Genomic DNA, 18,874 nt, shown 5'->3' on the forward strand with positions numbered 1-18,874 from the left:
TGTTGTTCTTGTCGGTCTTGTTCTTCGATACAAATTATTCAATGATTCGAATGGCTTTGGAAAAGTCGACGTGGTTATACATATACAGGACGTTTACTAAAGAATGGGCCATGCTTTACAGCTAGCTTCTTTGGATGAAAATAAGGGGATTTAAATCAACATACCTTAGTACCATCTTGCTCCTTAAGAAGGCATAGATAAATCCGAGATAGTTTTTTATTTCACTTTTTTACGATTTGTTTATAATTTGGGTAATTTTACTCAAATTTTGGAAAAGTAGATTTTTTTGTGTTATAAACACGAATATCTGCTTGTTCTTTGCAATAAATATACAAGGCGTTTTGAGCAGTATATTGTTTCCTTCAGATTTTTTTTAGGTTAGATATTTTTGGTTTAAGTTTGACAAATATTTGGCGAGTGACCAACATTGTTAATATAGGTACATAAAAATTTAGTGCAAAAAAATAATATGGAAAACAGACACTTGAGGATATAAACTTTTAAAATAGCATTGCTCCATTTTAATTATTTTTTTTTTTTTTGATACAAAATGTTCCAACAAAGATATCGTTTGAAAAACTAATTTAAAAAATGTATTCACTGCTAATTTGTAATTTTATTACATGCTAATTTATAGCTATTAAAATAAATAACCGCTTGAAACATTTCGTTAGTCTACTCTTTTTTATATATTTACAATTTTATTAGCTTTTTTCCTGTTTAATTAAAGAAAAAGGAATATATTCACAACATGCCATCTCTTACACAATAATTCCCCCTAAGAAAAACTTATTAAGAAATTAAACAGTCTCGTCGAATTATTGCCAAAAAGAGTTATTTAACATGGAAAATTACAAATTTGAATACATTACGTCCAAATTTCTGACTCTTAATGTTTTTGTTTTTGTATTGTTCATGGATGAAAACCAAAAAACCATGACAATATTGAGCTATTTAGAGTATGTTTTGGAAAAAAAATACTGTATATTCAGGAGCCGATAAACCATACAAAAATGAGTTTTCCTATGGACTATGAATCTATATTCTTTTTTGAGATTGTCAAAAATAATAATAAAAAGTTTAGTTTTACCTTTTCCAAAAAAAAAACGTTAAAACGTTTCATGGCAACTGTTTTGAGGTTAAGCTTTTTAAAGTATGTCATGTGCAGTAAAATTAATTGTTTAAAACGCACCTTTTCACTATCACTAATTTTAAAATGTGCCTTTTTCAGCCCCATTGACATCCCCACAACGAGATTTTTTCTCTGAGCATGGGTAAGTCTATGAAGAATTCTGAATGGACTCCCTGTATATTTTCTTTGTGGTTATTGGGTAATTGAGCAAAAATTGTTTTTCACGTTCAATCTTGAAGTATCGTTGAGCTCTTAGGGAACGTTTTAGAAAAAAATCTTACTTTTGTTTTTTTGTGATTGTTTTGACGAGAAGAATTAACCTTAAAAGTTTATATCAAATTTAAAGCACTGGCATATTCCAAAGCATGGTATTAATTACATGAAAGGTACATTCAAGAAAGGTCTTCTTAGCATTCGAAATTTCAAATCAAAAAGCGGTTCAAGATTAACTTTTAATTTTCAAACACTGTCAGACGATAAATAAGACAATGAATAGTAGATTTTTATTTAAAGGCGTTTTTTCCCTACTGTATGCCTTCACGCAGGCTAGTGCTAAAATTCCGATTCCATTTGGAGATTGAAGGTTCAGCTTTTGGAGCAGCCTCTGTATAGACCCTGACCATTCTATAATATACCTGAACCCTTCAAAGGTACTTATTAAGAATAGGAAATGAAGAATGTTAATGCGTGTTAGTCCACAGTGCGAATAATTCCAATACATTTTTATAATACTACTAGATAAACAAATAATATTTCATTTCTATACACTTTTCTTAAATTGGCCTTTAACCAGGAATTCATCAATTCCTTAATCTCATCGGCATTCTTAAGTCTTTTCTCTCCTAGTTGCCTTGAATGGTTCAAAGATATAACAATCAGAAGAAGCAATGTTGGCCATTACGAAGGATGGAATGGAATTGGACAGCACAACAATTTTTTTTGTGAAGTAATCATTGCTTCGTCCTTTTTCTCACTTCGATCCTAGGAAGGATGCTTAGGATCTTTCCAGAAGAAAATTTCAACATCTCGGTTAGACAATGTTGCCCTTAAACAAAATCATTGATTACACAGTGTACAATTTTCATAAAATACTGCCAATTTCTTAAAATATCGGCAAATTACAACAAACAGATACATTCAGCTAAAATAATATTTGTACCGCTAATTGAATATACAGTTATTATTTTAATAGTTCTGCACAAAAGCACATTTAAAAGATATGATCTTAACCACGTACATAACCTCAACAGAAATAGTCGACGGCTATCCTATGTAACGAATAACTTATATCTCTCCTTTTTGGATTAAACTATCATTTTCTTATAAAAAATATCATAGTAATAAACATACATCTAACTTCACCTTTAACTGTATGCCAGTTTGTATTGTTTCATACCTACTCAAGAAAATACTATTGTCGTTGCATATACACATTACCACACTCACGTGCATATGCGTTTGAATAAATTGTAAATCTCGCCTACCATCCAGAAGTGTGTGACATTGATCAATAACCTATTGTTATCTTATATAGATCTGCATATCCATTCTTCAGTATATTGTTATGAAACTAAATGTTCTAGATAGAAAAATGCAGATATCGGAATGAAATAGATTAATGGAAATCTTAAAAATGTTTAGTATTTCTACAGATGGGGATCATTTTTTCTGTTCTTAATTTCCGCATCATTGATTTTCCTTAAAATTCTCATAATCTCGCTTCATGTCAGTTAGTTGGCATAGATTGTAATTGGTGACACCCCATTAATTTCAGATCGGGACTATTGAGAGATGCCAAGTGGTCAGCTCAAACTTGACGTTTCGAGAGACATTCTCTCTTTCAAAATAAACTCAGTAACTGGAGATTAAGTCCTCCGGCTAATATTTGTTGTGTGCATTGATCCATTACGTTCTTGATTTTTTTCTAAATGGGTTAACCCCTTGTCTTGGCTGAAGTTATATCGATTCGTATGGATTTCTATTGCCCCCTGTCTTAACCAAAATCTTCTCAAGAACGCGAAATTTTTTATATTAATTAGGTCTGTCGTATGACCCTTATCACCCGTGCTCCTCAAGCTAATTTATCTCCGTCAAGAGACACTTGTGTTCGTTTAATTTCATACTGACATGTCTTTCCGTTTGTTCAATGTATACTTTTCCTCATTCATGTACAGTAATTGCTGTATACACCAGAGTCTTGGAGTAGATCGTTATTGCAACTAGTCTTGGGAAAGGCTATCCCTATTTTCCTTATGTTGTAGAGGCATTTATGTTATTTTTCCTTAAGGGCCCCATATTCTTTAAATAGTGTTTTCCGCAAAGACAAATAATTTCAAACATTTAATAACTGAATAATCTAAAGCTTATCAAATAATAGGAATGTTATGTCATACCACCTGAGTATTTTCAAAGACGCCGCAGTAAAACGAATAAACAGGTGCAAAAAACGATCAAACCCTCAAGGTTTTAGGTACTGAAATCTACGAAAATACTAACATTTTTATATTTAATTCTACATGTAAATATTCTTATAACATTTACTTGTTTAGTCCTACATATAAAATTGTTTACTTTTATTTATAAATACGTGAAAATAATTCTTAAAATGTGGGGTTAGAATAACAGCAAACGCATGTTTTACAAATGTTTTTTTTTTACTTATTATTTTATTTGAGAAAATTTAATTGGTAACAATGAATAAACAAAACACCAAGGATTTTATTTTTGTGCTTACTTTTGTTCTACACGTTTTACTTTTAAAGATTTCAGTACCTAAAAACGCCAGAAATTTCACTATTTCCTCGGCCAGGAATATGGCCACCTTAAGATGCCACCTATCTTGCATATAAATCATATATTCCTCTTTTTTCTTGTCCTTAGATCATCCGACATGACATGCTTGACTTTCTGTATACACTGTGGTCTAATGTTCTGCCCTGTTTTCTCTTGATAAGGATATCGAGGAATGGCAGGGTACCATTTTGTCAGAACTAGAGACAAAGGTGAACCCATATCTGCTGCATCAGTTTGTTCATAAAACTAATCGCTAATGGAAAGGAAAGTCCATTCGCTACACAATTTTGACAGATCCACTAACTTGTCCCCTTCATAGCTTCAAATAAAGCAGAATGCGTTTGCCTCACAATCAGTAGTGAATCCCTGCTATCTCTTGAATAATAATAATAAGCACAGATGGCATAGAAAATAACCCGACTATCATTCATGACTACGGTGAAAATTATCTATTTGTGGGTAGTAGATCATGGAAAAGAAAGAAAATATATATCACAAAAGACAGTCACCTGTGTTTCTGTCATTAGGATTTTAATTTGTTCTCTCGGTTATATAAATTGTTAAAATTAATGTCCACGGCATTTTTATTGTTTCAGTGGTAAAAGTTTTCAATTTTAGTTTCCTTTCAAACTAAACTAAAATAGCATTTTACAAACAAAACATGCATACACAATTTTAAATTTAAATAGGGTATATTAAATAAACCAGATGCAACTATCATATTTGCGAAAAGTGTATCAGTATGTCCTTGTACGGATTTACTTTAATATACCTTTTTCTATTTTCAACTAACTGATTCTATGTAAAACAGTTATGGTCATTTGAATAATTTTGCATACCAATTTTATGTTAATTTCAATATAATTATCCAGCATAAATGTATGAATCGTCTCCCTGTTAGTTATTTGTATTGAAATAAATATAGTACTAGGATTCGTATAATCTGTTTTATGTAAGTAGTATTATTAATTGTTATGAAATTAAGTACAACATTGCCATACGAGGAAAAAATGGGTAAATACGAGTAGTTTTTTTAACAATGATTATCTTTAGTAAATTATATAAAGATAAAGTATAACCATTTTTAATATTAACGAAACAGTTTTTATTCTAATTCTCTCTAATTCTCTAATTATCTTCTACAAATTTCATAAAGGGGTAATTTGTTACTGAATTGGTAGTAACGTTTCAATTCAACAAAGTGCCTAAAAGGACATAGCACAGGAGAGATACCTTATTTGATAGCAATAGGTAATAGAAATTGCTTAGAAACTTTGCAGTAATAGCCTATTACATAATAAGGTAATAACTAGTCTTTTAAAGCACAAGTTTGAAGATACAAAACGAGCACGATTATTGTTTGATATTCAAATATTACCCTTTAAGGGGGCGTTATATGCGAAATTTTTTGTCCAGCAAAATTTTAGTCTTAGAATTAGAAGACTTTTATACACTTATAAAAAAAAACTTTATAATTTAACATTTTCGACTACTTTCTTGTTTCAAAGGCGGCATTTACAGATTCGTGGAGATAATTACCCAACCGCAAATTAATTATTATTATGCAACTGAATAGCTGTCAACGTCTAAAGTCTAAAGCAATTAAAATCCTGATTAGTGATTAGATGTAAACATACAAACATATATTACACAATCCCATTTAGTTCAGCTACACATCTTATTATTTAATCCGAACCAAAAACAATGTGAATTGTGTGAGACTGTAATATAACTCTGCACGCAAGATTTTTCGGATCAGATAGAGAGTGAATATGCACATCCTTAAAGGGCATTCAACTTTCATGCGAACATATTAAACGAAATTGCGATATATATGGCGTATTATAAGCGACCAAGTAATGTTTATATTTACTGATTACTAAATTGTTCATATTGCTTTGAAGAGTTGGAAAGTTCTGTCCAGGATTCATTGAACGTGTTTATTATTGAGTCACTAGTAATAACATCAAATCAATCATAAAACATAATAACTTTTTTATTACTCTTGACGGATAAATCCTATCTTTTCGCATGTTTTTCAGGTCGGTAACTATCTGTTTGCCCACTCTATTTGCGTGCGGTAATCTTACAATAAAACACGCAAAATTTAAATACCTACACACTTGAAAATATTTGTCTATTGACCACTTGATGGCAATTAAATGCGTACCGATGATGCCGCACAATCAAATAATACTCATTTATTGTAATTTCATTCATTTTTAATAATTCAGAACATTGTTAAACATTTTTACAAATTTTTACTCTAACTACCCAGGCATTGTCCAAGCCTACGGTAAAGATCCCACGGGATATATCAACCTCCCAGATGCTTCCAAAACCATAGGTACTTTCAGGAAACCCAAAAGTTTCCAAATTTCAGGTGCGCACAGGTGACCTAAAAACAAGTACTAGGCAAGGCAAAGCCACAAAGACGCTCATATGAGCACAAGACTATCCCGAATGTGGGGACTGAATGTCCAAAACCCAAGGGACAATGATGAAAGACGACAATATTTCAAAGTCTATGATTTGAAAAAAAAATTGAATTGAATTTCGGAATTTTTTAAGAATGTCTCGCTGATCTCGAACCGTTAATTGAAAGTAGTTCATTTATGTCCAAACAAAATATAAAATTTAGTAGGTATCGCAATTCTCTAAATTGTTTGTGAACAAATAAGTCCACACCAGTTTGCAGGCTAACGTTTGTGGTCAAATGGTTTGTTTTCCATCTGTAATGGAAAACAGAAGACATATGTTCATGTCGTATTTTTGTTGTGCCGCTTTAGAAAATGTCTGATTCCGATCACTTTTTAGGTCGGAAAGTACGTCGTCATTAATTTAGACCGGAAAGAAAGGTGGGTAAAACCACCCTAAAGCTTCGAGAAACGAACCCAATATTATTAGTCTAACCAAATTACACTTGAAGAAAAAAAATGGTTACCTGGACTTTTATAAGTGGAAATGGTAAAAGAACTTATAATAAACCTAAAAAAATAAATGCGTGAGCAGAGGTGGCGGAGGGTTGATTTGGGGGGTTGAAAAGTTGTGAAAAATTGAATCATTGGGATTTCTGGCGAAAGTTGACGTCAAACAGAAAAATATCCGCGCGTCAAAATACATAAGGAGAGGAGGGTCTAGTCTCTGGTATTTTCAACTTTTTTTTTGTGGGTTATTGGGTCAATTTATGAGGTCTAATACGTGTGTCTCATTTAGAGGGAAAAAAAAAGAAAATTATTGCCTGAATTTCTATAAGTGGAAATGGTAAAGGGGATTATAATAAACGAAAAAAAAAATAAATAAATAAATGCGTGAGCAGGGGTGGCGGATTGATTTGGGGAGTTGAAATGATGTGAAAAATTGGGATATCCGGTGAAAATTGACGTCAAACAAAAAAGTATCTAATACAAAAGTTGTAGATCATGCAAAAATCTATAACTTTTGTAGAGGTCACTTTTTAAGATAACCTCAAAATTTCCGAGAAAAATGCGAAAAACAGTTTGTATCCTGATTTTTCATTTTTTATTTCTCATTTCCGCAAAAATAACTTAATTTTTACGAAACTTGGTGAAAGTATACCTTTATGAGTCTTAAATAACCACAATTTTTTTTTTAATAAAAAACAAGAGTGATTTTTTTCGTTTTGACATATACTTTTTGGTGAAATAAAAAAAATCTTTAATCACAGTTCAAAAACATGTTCAAAAATGCAAAAAATGACTTGTAACAATGAATTTTTCAGTAATTGTTGATAATTTGCTTAAATTAAAAAAAAATAAAAAACTGATCAACTGATCAACTGAACACCATCCAATTCTACGGAAAAAATACAAAAAAACTGTGTCTCGTTGTTTGACCCAAAACTTTATTTTTGTACAGTATTGCTATAAAAATCTAAGTGGAATTACAAATGCACAAAGGATAAATTTATCTCTGGATGATTTGAGATACCTACAAAGTATTAACTGCAAAGTCTACTGTTGACGCGAAACTCGAAAACCCGAAATTTTGCAAAATCGTTTTATTTTTTACCTTGTTTTAGCTATCATTTAAAATTTTTCCTGTTTACGGCTCTGAACGCTTTCGAAATATCTATTGAATGAAGTCATAACAGTATAAAAGTCAATACGGCACAAAATATCCAACAATTTTTTTTTACTACTATCAGCAATACTAGATAATTAGAAATACATATAAAACATTTAATAAATTTGTATTATTTTTTTATTTGGTACAACTTTTTAAATTATTGATTAAAAAAAATTGTTGTTTATTTTGTGCTATATTGACTTTTATACTGTTATAACTTCCTCCAATAGATATTCTGAAAGCGTTCAGAGCCGTACTCAGGAAAAATTTTAAACGATAGCTAAAATCCTTTTTACGATTACAATAATAATATCATCTAATTCAGAATTAAAAACGACTTTATATTTTGTCATCAAAATAGCAGCGACGTATTTAAAAAAATTAACCTGATGATGGCCCCTCGAAGACGAAACGTTGGATTGCAAAAATGTTGGCGCCATTGGATAAAGGGAAAAAAGTGGCAATGTAAATATGCAAAAATTCGTTTTCAAATAAAGCCAGAAAAATAATTAAACAATTTTGCAAAATTTCGGGGTTTTCCTGATATTTCCGGAACTACCCGGAATTTTAAAACTTTCTAACCGGCATATTGTTAGGTATAAAAAAACAACTTTTTTCTAATCTGTGCCACCCCGCATCTCTTACTGTTTCCTAGATCCTAAGGCTATCCCATCCTTATCCTGGACACACTGTTAATCTATGAATTCATCAAAATTAAAAAAAAATAGGTACACTAATCGATCTTACGGAAAAAAACTTACTCTTTATGTTATTTGTTCACTATTAGATTTATGTTTATAACAATATTGTACAAAAATAAAGTTTTGGGTCAAACAATGAGACAGTTTTTTTGTATTTTTTCCGTACAATTGAATGGTGTAATCAGTTTTTGATTTTTTTTTTAAATTTAAACAAATTATCAACAATGACAACAATTACTGAAAAATTTACTGTTGCAAGTCATTTTTTATTTTTTTGCATTTTTGAGCATGTTTTTGAACTGTGATTACAGATTTTTTTATTTTACCAAAAGGAATATGTCAAAACGAAAAAAATGATCACAGGCAGAACTCTGTACGATGATTTTCCTATGTAGAATTTTTCTTTGAAAAAAAAAGTGTCATACCGGAAAAAATTAATATCTCGGAAACTTCTTGTTTTAAAAATAATGTGGTTATTTAAGACTCAGAAAGGTATACTTTCACCAAGTTTCGTAAAAATTAAGTTATTTTTGCGGAAATGAGAAATAAAAAATGAAAAATCAGGATACAAACTGTTTTTCGCATTTTTCTCGTAAATTTTGAGGTTATCTTAAAAAGTGATCTATACAAAAGTTGTAGATATTGGATACTTTTTTGTTTGACGTCAATTTTCACCAGAAATCCCAATTTTTCACATCATTTCAACTCCCCAAATCAACCCTCCGCCACCCCTGCTCACGCATTTATTTTTTTTTGTTTATTATAATCCCCTTTACCATTTCCACTTATAAAAGTCCAGGTAATAATTTTCTTTTTTTTTCCCCTCTAAATGAGACACACATATTAGACCTCATAAATTGACCCAAACATCAATAACCCACAAAATAAAAAGTTGAAAATACCAGAGACTACACCCACCTCTCCATATGTATTTTGACGCGCTGAAACCGAATCCGGTGTCAAAATTGCTCCATCTCCCTCCAGTTTTTTTAAATCGCGAAAAACTACCCCAAAAAACACGGAAAATCTTCAAATTCTCGTTTGGTAACGGGTCCGAAGGTTGACATAAACGTAAGAACCAGCACAATAAGCTATTTTATATGTAATTTGACGAGCTAAAACCGAATCCCCAGATACAATCCCTGTTTAGAAAATTCAAATTTACCATAAATGTAACATAAGTCACCTTTATTTAAGACATTAAGGAAATGGAACGCCGGTACCAAGAACGATGGGATGTTAATATGATAGCAGATTATTGTTGGATGCTTAAAAGGGAATCCGAGACAGATAGCAGAAAAAGAAAAAGGTATCCACTACACTACGATAAAAAAAGAGGGAATGTTAAGATCCGAGACAATAACATGCGATTTTCCGTATATTTGGGATGATTTTCGCGATTTAAAAAAACTGGAGGGTGATAGAGCAATGTTGGCTCCGGATTCGGTTTTAGCTCATCAAAATATATATGAAATAGTCTTATTGTGCTGGTTCTCACGTTTATCTCAACCTTCGGACCCGTGCTCAAGCGAGAATTCGAAGATTTTCCGTGTTTTTGGGATGATTTTTGCGATTTAAAAAAAATTGGAGGGTGATGGAGCAATTTTGGCTCCGGATTCGGTTTTAGCTCATCAAAATACATATGAAATAGTCTTATTGTGCTGGTTCTCACGTTTATCTCAACCTTCGGACCCGTGCTCAAGCGAGAATTTGAAGATTTTCCGTGTTTTTGGGGTAGTTTTTCGCGATTTAAAAAAAACTGGAAGGTGATGGAGCAATTTTGACTCCGGATTCGGTTTCAGCTCGTCAAAATACATAAGGATAGGTGGGTCCAGTCTCTGGTATTTTCAACTTTTTTTTTGTGGGTCTGTGTTAATTGTACTTTGCAAAACTTCACTTTTAAAAACAAATTATTGGTGGCAACACAAAAAGTATTGCACGTGCCACCTTGAGAAACTGTATTTAGAGGACATTTATGCTAGTAACACTTTGTGATTTTGGCACCTAAATAACTCTTACACAAATGTTTACATACATTGTCAAAAGTATGTAAAGCTGGACTTCCATCTAATTCGTACGTCTTTAATTTTAGGTGACTGTCACACAGCAACGTTCGCAATTACTCCCTACCGCCGGTGCCGATTTGGAGGACCTCATTCACCTGCAGGGACCCCTCACAGAAGATGCAGTGATGAAGTGCTTGCAAGCACGATTCTCGGCTTCCAACTTCTATGTGAGTCATTGAACAGAGATGACCTTGGGCAGCACCTGTCGCATTGCCTGCGGCCGGCCCTGCGTAAGGATTGACCATGAACTTGCCATTAAAAAACAACACTTATCCAGCTGCATTTACATAAATACCATTTCTTTCCTTTATCGCTATAAATTACAGCGTAAGGATAAGTTCCGACTCTCTCAGAACATGTTATTTCATACTTCGAATCAATACTGTTTATACCGTTACCTACCTGAATGATATTTATTCAGTTACTCGCAATTCCAGCGGAATTAAAATACTTCGAGGAAATTAATTATGACCGTTTTACCGAATATCGGTGTTTTTTTCTATTCGTCTCGTTATACCACACACATAAAATCGATAACAGCTTGAAAATGTGATGCGTTAGTTGGACTATTTTCTAGGCTAGTCCGCTCCTGACCCACTTTTAAATTATCGAATTATGAATTATTTAACGAAAACTTTTATCAGTATTATATTTTATAACTTATTCAAAATAAACCTAAGCTATTGTCGTTAATAGGAAAAGCTATTATTAGTAATAATATATGTACAGGGTGATTCAGTCAAAATGTCATTAATTTTAAGAGCAGATAGAGAAAAATGAGTATTATACGATGGCGTGATTAAAAAAAAATTAAATGCATATTTAAGCTGGAAAAAAATATTTTCAAATCATTATTTAACCCCCTTTTCAGACTGTTACTGACCGGCTGACGTCAGCCGGCTACGATATGAACAAGGCACCCTAGATGCAATGTTGCCATATTTATATATTTTCGCTCATATAAAGACAATAAATAAACGATTTGCTCACGTCAGCCAATAATAATTTAAAATGCTATATATTATTTTTTATAATTATACAATCAACATATTAAATTGTTATTGTTATTGTTGCCCAGCAAGAACCTCGAGGAGGTCTGAGCATGCCTTGCCAAAAATAAATTTGCTGTAAGCCTTCTACTAAAAATTGAAAGTAACGCGGCCCAATTAAACAATCGCCATATACTCCTGCCCATACATTGACACCGAATCTCCTTTGAAAGCTAAACCGACGAGTAGTGTGCGGGTTTTCATCTGACCGAATGTGACTATTATGGCTGCAAAGAAATTAGCTCTGTTTCACTTTAAATAAAATTTAATATTATTAAGTTACAAAACTCCAAGAGTTCAAATAATTTAAATTTCATTTCATAACCATTTCAATTTCATTACAGACACTTGTCAATCTTAATAAAGATCAGAAAAAATATGTTATCAATGAAATGGCAACAAATCGCCAAATAACGGTACTACGGTTACCACCTTATCACTGTGAACTTAACCCAATCGAATTAGTCTGGGAGCAGGTAAAAGGAGATGTAGCGCGAAATAATACGACGTTTAAATTAAGTGACGTGAAAATTTTGTTAAAAAATTCCTTGGAACGAGTAACTGCAGATAACTGGCAAAGATGTATACATCATATACAAAAAGAAGAGGAGAAAATGTGGGAACTCGATAATTTAATTGACGTTACTGTGTAACCTATCGTTATCAATCTAGGAGACGAAGATAATTCATCAGAATATTCAGAGGATGAATTTTAATATACCTACTTTTTTATTTTCTTTATTGTACATTTATACAACACTACATTTACTCACCATAATTTGAATTTTCAAAATACATATATTTTTGTGTGGAATAAAAGTCTATTCATTAAATTTAAATAAATATTTTGATAATAATATTGAATAATTTTATTTGAATTACTAAAAACCCTCTTAACCCGGTTATGATGCTTAAAGTAGCCTCATGTTTTGAAATGCTGTTTTTATATTGTTTACTTATAAGAGAAATGGACCGAGAAATTGAAGCGGCATAGACAAAGGGGATTAAATTTTAGCTACCTGCTACAATTTAGTACAACCCGGTCACACAAGTTTTTTAGAAGTACACCTCATCTATACCGAAAATGCATAATATAAAAATATTGAATATAAGCACCAGTACTACGTTTATTTACGATTTGCATACATAATGACGTTTTATTACTCTCTTTCATTTCTAAACAGACTATATTTTGCAACATCAGTAATAAATTTAAACATTTTTAACTTGCAGCATATTGTGCAAAATTCAATTCTAAAACTATTTTTCCTCTTCAATATTCTTCCAAAATGCATAGGTTTCAAGATATAAGTAAAACACTCAGATAAAATAGGTATTTTTTAAAATTTTTTAAACAATTTTGCAATTTTGAAAATGTTCCGGACCTCGCCCAGATCTAGGGATCTACACTTTTATTATGTGAGTTGTACTGAAGGTATTCCAGAAAAAAATAGCTTGCGCCCGGTTACATCCAAGATGCGGGATATTTCGACAGATTCGCCCTGGCCCATAGGGAATATTTAATGTCTCTACTTGTTTAAAATTCCCTTCCGTGTAATAAATTACATGTATCTATTGTAAATTTTCTATAATTTAGAAATATTTCATATTTAACGTATTTTTCCCGTACCGATTTAAGCCATATTCCTAATTTTTAGAAATTCTCTTCTGTAAATTTACCTACACCCTTTGCAGAATAGAATCTTTTAAGCAGTGCATCCTGCTTGATGTGATACAGTGTATTGCTTCTGTTGCAGACAAACGTAGGTCCCATACTCTTGTGCGTGAACCCTTACCGAGACGTCGGCAATCCTCTGACGCTGAGCAGTACTCGGGGTCTAGCGCTTAGCTCCCAGCTGAACAGGGTGGTTCAGGAGGCCGTTCGACAGCAATCCGAAACAGGTTATCCCCAAGCAATTATCCTATCTGGTAAGTAACAATTTTACCGCCAATACAAATTCGACTGATGGACCAACGTTTGAACTTCTTATAGGGACCAGCGGGTCTGGCAAGAGCCATGCCTCTATGTTATTATTAAGGCAACTTTTTGCCGTCGCCGGAGGAGGACCAGAGACTGATGCCTTTAAACATTTAGCTGCTGCCTTTACAGTATTACGTTCCTTAGGTTCTGCAAAAACTACGACGAACTCGGAGTCTAGCAGAATTGTAAGTATATGCCTTGTCGGTCTTGGTGATGGGACGTACTGTCTTTGAAAGACATAAATGGCGAAAGAATGTATTGTAGAATTTACACCAGAAATAATATTACTGCCAATGATAAGAACCACAGCTGTTGATTTTCTATGTAGGTACAAGTACATGTTATGGGTGTACTATAAATTAGAAAATATACAAGGTGATTTATTAATAATGGTAGACATCTTAAGGGAAGGTTGCTGACGTCAAATTATGACAACTGAAGTCAAAAAAATATTCGAAATATTCTAGGGCGAATTAAGCGGACCTAAATATTATCACCCGCAAATTGACCCTATTTTGTACCCTTCTTTTCTGCAAGGGTAGAATAGTAAATGTGCCTTGTATAAACGAAGCAGACAAATGAAAGCGCAAAGATTATTAACATTCATATTTGACGTACCTATGACAATAATTTGCTTTAAATTAATAACAGAAATCATTTCCAACCGTCTTTAAAAACGAAAGTACAATTTGAGAAGGAACCTTTAACAGTAACACCAGAAAAACTACCTAAATTTTCTTTACCATCGAGTAAATGTTGTTCATTTTTCCTCACAATCAATTCGGAAAAAATTGTCACCATTAGTTCTTTCGACTCCTGCTATTAAACGAGATATTTTGTTCTGGGACGTTATACTATCTTCTACATATCCTGAGGCTACAGTATCACTCTTCAATTTTCCATGTCTTTTCAGTGTTAACATATTTGCACCTGCATCTACGTGACAAGTTGCCAATGTACGACGCAAACAATGAGCTGTGTACATTTTAGCATCTGCATAGTCAAGATATTTTGCAATCCTGGACGGAATGCTACCGAGGGTATTTTTGCCTACGAGTAGTACATCGACAATTCCGATGTGTCAGAAAAAACCGCCGTTCTTTAATTTCTTTTGGTCGCAAAGATATATACTGTCCATACAATTGGAGAGCGTGCATTTCAGTTTCTTTTGGTAGGTACTTCAGTTGTTGTATCGTCAATTTTTACTACAACGATTCCTTTGTCACCTACATATATTCTCTCTTCTCAATCCTCCGAAAACACCCATTACTAGAACAACCTACAAAAATGTATTAAGCACCTGCAATAATATAGCCAATTATTTCCTATATTACCTTTTCCAAAAAATATGTACGACTTGATGCTTCTCTAATAAATTTCAAAATATCCTCTAGATTTTTAGATCTTATATTTTTTTGGAATATATCCTTTCGATATTTGCTTCAAAGAAGCCTCTAATCTTTTCTAAGGTAAATATTGGAGCCAATTTATCATAATATTTTGTGGATTTATTGCCGCTATACGCCGCAATATGTATAATCCCAGACATATTTATTCGCTCAATTATTAAGTAGGATTTAAAGGTAGAAACTTTTGCGGTCAGGAAATTCCTAGACTGGTAACTATAACTTTATTGATTATAAAGCATGACAATTTTTTTATATTTATTGTAAGTTATAATCCCGAGATAATGGACGTTAGTACTAAGTCAAATGTTTATTCTTAAAATTTAAATGCTTTGCATATTTTCCCTTGCTTCATAACAGTTGCGTGCAAGTAACTTTTCTTATTTAAGTTGTATTGACAGTTTATATGTTTACTAGTAATACTAGTGTGTACAATATTGTAATAATAATCACGACATAAATACACGCTACCCACATTTAGATTATATTGTGCTCCTGTGTAAAAAATTACAGGAGCTTTAATGACCGTTTATTTGACGTTCCAAATTGATCCAAACCCGATAAATAATACAAGAATGGATAATAATAATTTTCAAAAGTGCTCGTTTCCATTTTCAGGTTCATGGAAATATTCCGTTTTTTGAGACTTTGAGACTGTTCATTTCTGGACTTTAGTCCTATGAACACTTTTGATCAGGAGGAAGTATAAGATTTGAGCGGGATCCTTTAACCTGTTTTTTTTTCGAAGCAATGACCCACAAAAAATCTGTATTATATAGACATTTTTAACTAAAATGTCTAGGATATTGGTTTTTTTAAACCTTGGTAATTCTAAGGCCCTTACCAATACAACAGTTTCTGAGATATCATCAAAAATAGATTATTATTTTTATCCAACACGTTGAAAATTAAATTTAAAAAATAATCGCTAAATCTCACGTTAATCAAATGTTCATCTGCCCTAGGAAAAAAGTTATATCCTTATACGTCATGTCAAATGTTTTCTATTAAATATTTAATAATTCTCAACATTTGGTTTTAAAGATAAAATATGCCAAAAATTTTATATTTCCTCCAAATCTGTCAAAACCCCACCTAATTTTCTGAACATCATCTCATCAAATGTAAAAAAGATACAGATAATTATTATCTAATGATTTTATATTTTTTTAATTTTAAGTTATAAGTAAAGGAAAACATATGCGCTAAAATTCACCTTGCGTTAAAAACAATGCGCTACATCAATATCAGCATTGCGTAAAGATTCGTATTTTATTCGTACTATAAACTGCATTGCCACTAATCATTTATACAAACGCGCCCTACTGAATATTAATATGCGGCCTCCTCTGCCGAACAACTCTCCGGTTTCTGGGCTAATCCTTGCGATTAGAATGAGGGGTAGAGTTATTATTATATTATTCATTTAACTTTGGTATCTCGTGATAATTTAGGTACTAAATCTGAACAAGGTATTGACTGAAGTCATTGATTTTGATTAACGTATATTATTGCCATTTTTCAGTTTTTTAGTAAGTTCGTATTTTAATTTTAGGGTCAATTTATAGAAGTTCAGGTGACTGATGGTGCTTTGTACAGAACGAAAATTCACTGCTACTTCTTAGACCAAACTAGAGTGATAAGACCTCTACCAGGTGAAAAAAATTACCATATATTTTACCAAATGCTCGCTGGACTGTCTACTGAAGAGCGCACGAAATTAAATTTAGAAGGCCACAAACCGTCGACGCTGAAGTATTTGCAACATGGCGATACGAGGCAGGACCTAGCAGAAGACGCTACTCGGTAAATATTATACCTATTTATTTATACATATCGATATACAGATTTGCTGTAATAATAAGTATACGCTGAGGTAGGCTTAAAACTTAAAGTAAGCTCTATATGAACTTTTTGACGTAATATCAATTAATTTGACTGGAATTGTAAGAACTGAAAATCCAGAAAGAGATTTTTTCTGTTCCAATGATGTTTAATTATGCCATTGTTATTTTTATAAATGTGGGGAATTTTATATACTAAAGCATATTTTTAATTTTTAAGGGAAATAGTTGGTTGTGTTAATCATTTATTTTTACATTCACCCTCATAATTCCGGAAAATCGTATTCAGTCAGTCAGTCACAAATTCCTTTGACATAAAACAGAACTTAGATACTGAAAGACGAGTGTCAAATCGGTACAGTAAGTTCAAATTGGCATAAAAATGTTTTTTACATCATTCGGAAATGCGAACTCCTACGTACTATACTACAGGAACTTTGAATTGGAATGGATAGTGTAACGGTTTAAAATCGATTTATTAGCTTTCTTCAGGCAATGACAAACCTTCGTCATTGCAATACGGTCGGTATATTGTTGTTCTTATCTACTATTGGTAACAATATAGACAATATCTTACATTCTTAAAAATGTTATACCATTCTTGTCTAATATTTTACTGTTTTGTGCTTTCTTTCTGTTTGTACTAAGTAGTCAATTAAATTTCCATTTGTCAGTGTTTGTATAAGTACATATAACTTCATTTATACACCAGTGAAGTTTGCTTGGTGTTGAATTCTGCAATTTTTTTTACTGAAGTCATCCCGATATCTAAAAAAGTTCAAATTAATTCATTTAACTTGATTTAAAACCATTAGCGGTTTAAATATGTAATAATTGGATTATCCTTGTGACAAATTTTCTAATTCAATCAACATTAATTACTTCATAATAGCTAAAATCCTTTCTAATATTTATACAGGATACAAACAAAAAAGTTAATTCACTTTTTATCGGAAAACAAGTTTAGTGATAAAATTATTTAATCAACTCATTCGTTCCCACATAAGCATGTCGAATATTTCAATAACTATGCTTACCGGTTTCCTACGCAAGCTAAACCAATCGAAGCGGTTACAAAAACATTACAATTAATTATTACATTAATGAAACTTGTTCTAAGTCTAAATAAATCATTAATTGTAGTAATGCAGGAGCAGTACAATGGCACTAAATAGAAATTTAAAATTGTCCTATTATTTTCCAAACATAAAAACAGGGGTCTTTAAAAATACATGTTTGTGTTGCGGAAAAATTTTGGCGTTGAAACTGAAGGTAATCGGTAAGCGATGGAACTTTGTGATATCTTTGAATATGGTACATTATGCAATATACAGGATGTTACAGAATGACGTTTTAAAAATTTGGGAGATTGTACAGCATGAAATTCAGGACATTTTGTAATAGTCCAGTCGGAAGAGGCCGAAAAGTTACTGTTAATGACATTTCCTTGATAACCCAGAAATAACTACACAGGCCTACTTTAAATGATGAGTACAATAACAGTTAATTTGCTGACAAAGTATTTTATCAGGAAAAAAGTTATTAACAATTGAATTGCAAAAATTCGTTTTTTTAGTAGTTTTCTTTAAATAACTCAGCGGGATGACTTTGTATGAAAAAATGCTTAAGACATGATTTATTCGTAACAAAATGGCGGTGGTCCGATTGCGAAATTTGCAATAACAAAGCCATGAGATTGAAAAAACGTCGATTTTTCAAAGTTGCTGTAAAAATGTCAATTATAAACAAAAAGTGATAAAACTTTCGAAAACTATAGTTCAATATATGTATATAGAATAATGACGCTAAAGGC

At 32.1% G+C, this 18,874-nt stretch overlaps 1 protein-coding gene across 2 annotated transcripts in view; it reads left to right on the plus strand.

Annotated features, from left to right (window-relative positions):
- Nucleotides 1-18,874, plus strand: part of LOC108905239 (unconventional myosin-IXa) — a 78,631-nt gene that overhangs the window by 56,481 nt on the left and 3,276 nt on the right. The window contains exons 1-5 of one of the 2 annotated variants that reach the window (XM_018708038.1): nucleotides 1,262-1,274; nucleotides 10,808-10,948; nucleotides 13,588-13,759; nucleotides 13,824-13,996; nucleotides 16,773-17,023. In XM_018708038.1, coding sequence (XP_018563554.1) covers nucleotides 10,907-10,948; nucleotides 13,588-13,759; nucleotides 13,824-13,996; nucleotides 16,773-17,023 — 638 coding nt within the window. In that variant the 5' untranslated portion in view covers nucleotides 1,262-1,274; nucleotides 10,808-10,906. Of the gene's footprint in view, nucleotides 1-1,261; nucleotides 1,275-10,807; nucleotides 10,949-13,587; nucleotides 13,760-13,823; nucleotides 13,997-16,772; nucleotides 17,024-18,874 lie in introns of those variants that run through there. The other variant, XM_018708037.1, reaches the window with a different exon arrangement.

This window comes from Anoplophora glabripennis, unplaced genomic scaffold (genome assembly GCF_000390285.2).
Source record: "Anoplophora glabripennis isolate ALB-LARVAE unplaced genomic scaffold, Agla_2.0 scaffold68, whole genome shotgun sequence".
NCBI classification, from domain to species: Eukaryota; Metazoa; Arthropoda; class Insecta; order Coleoptera; family Cerambycidae; genus Anoplophora; species Anoplophora glabripennis.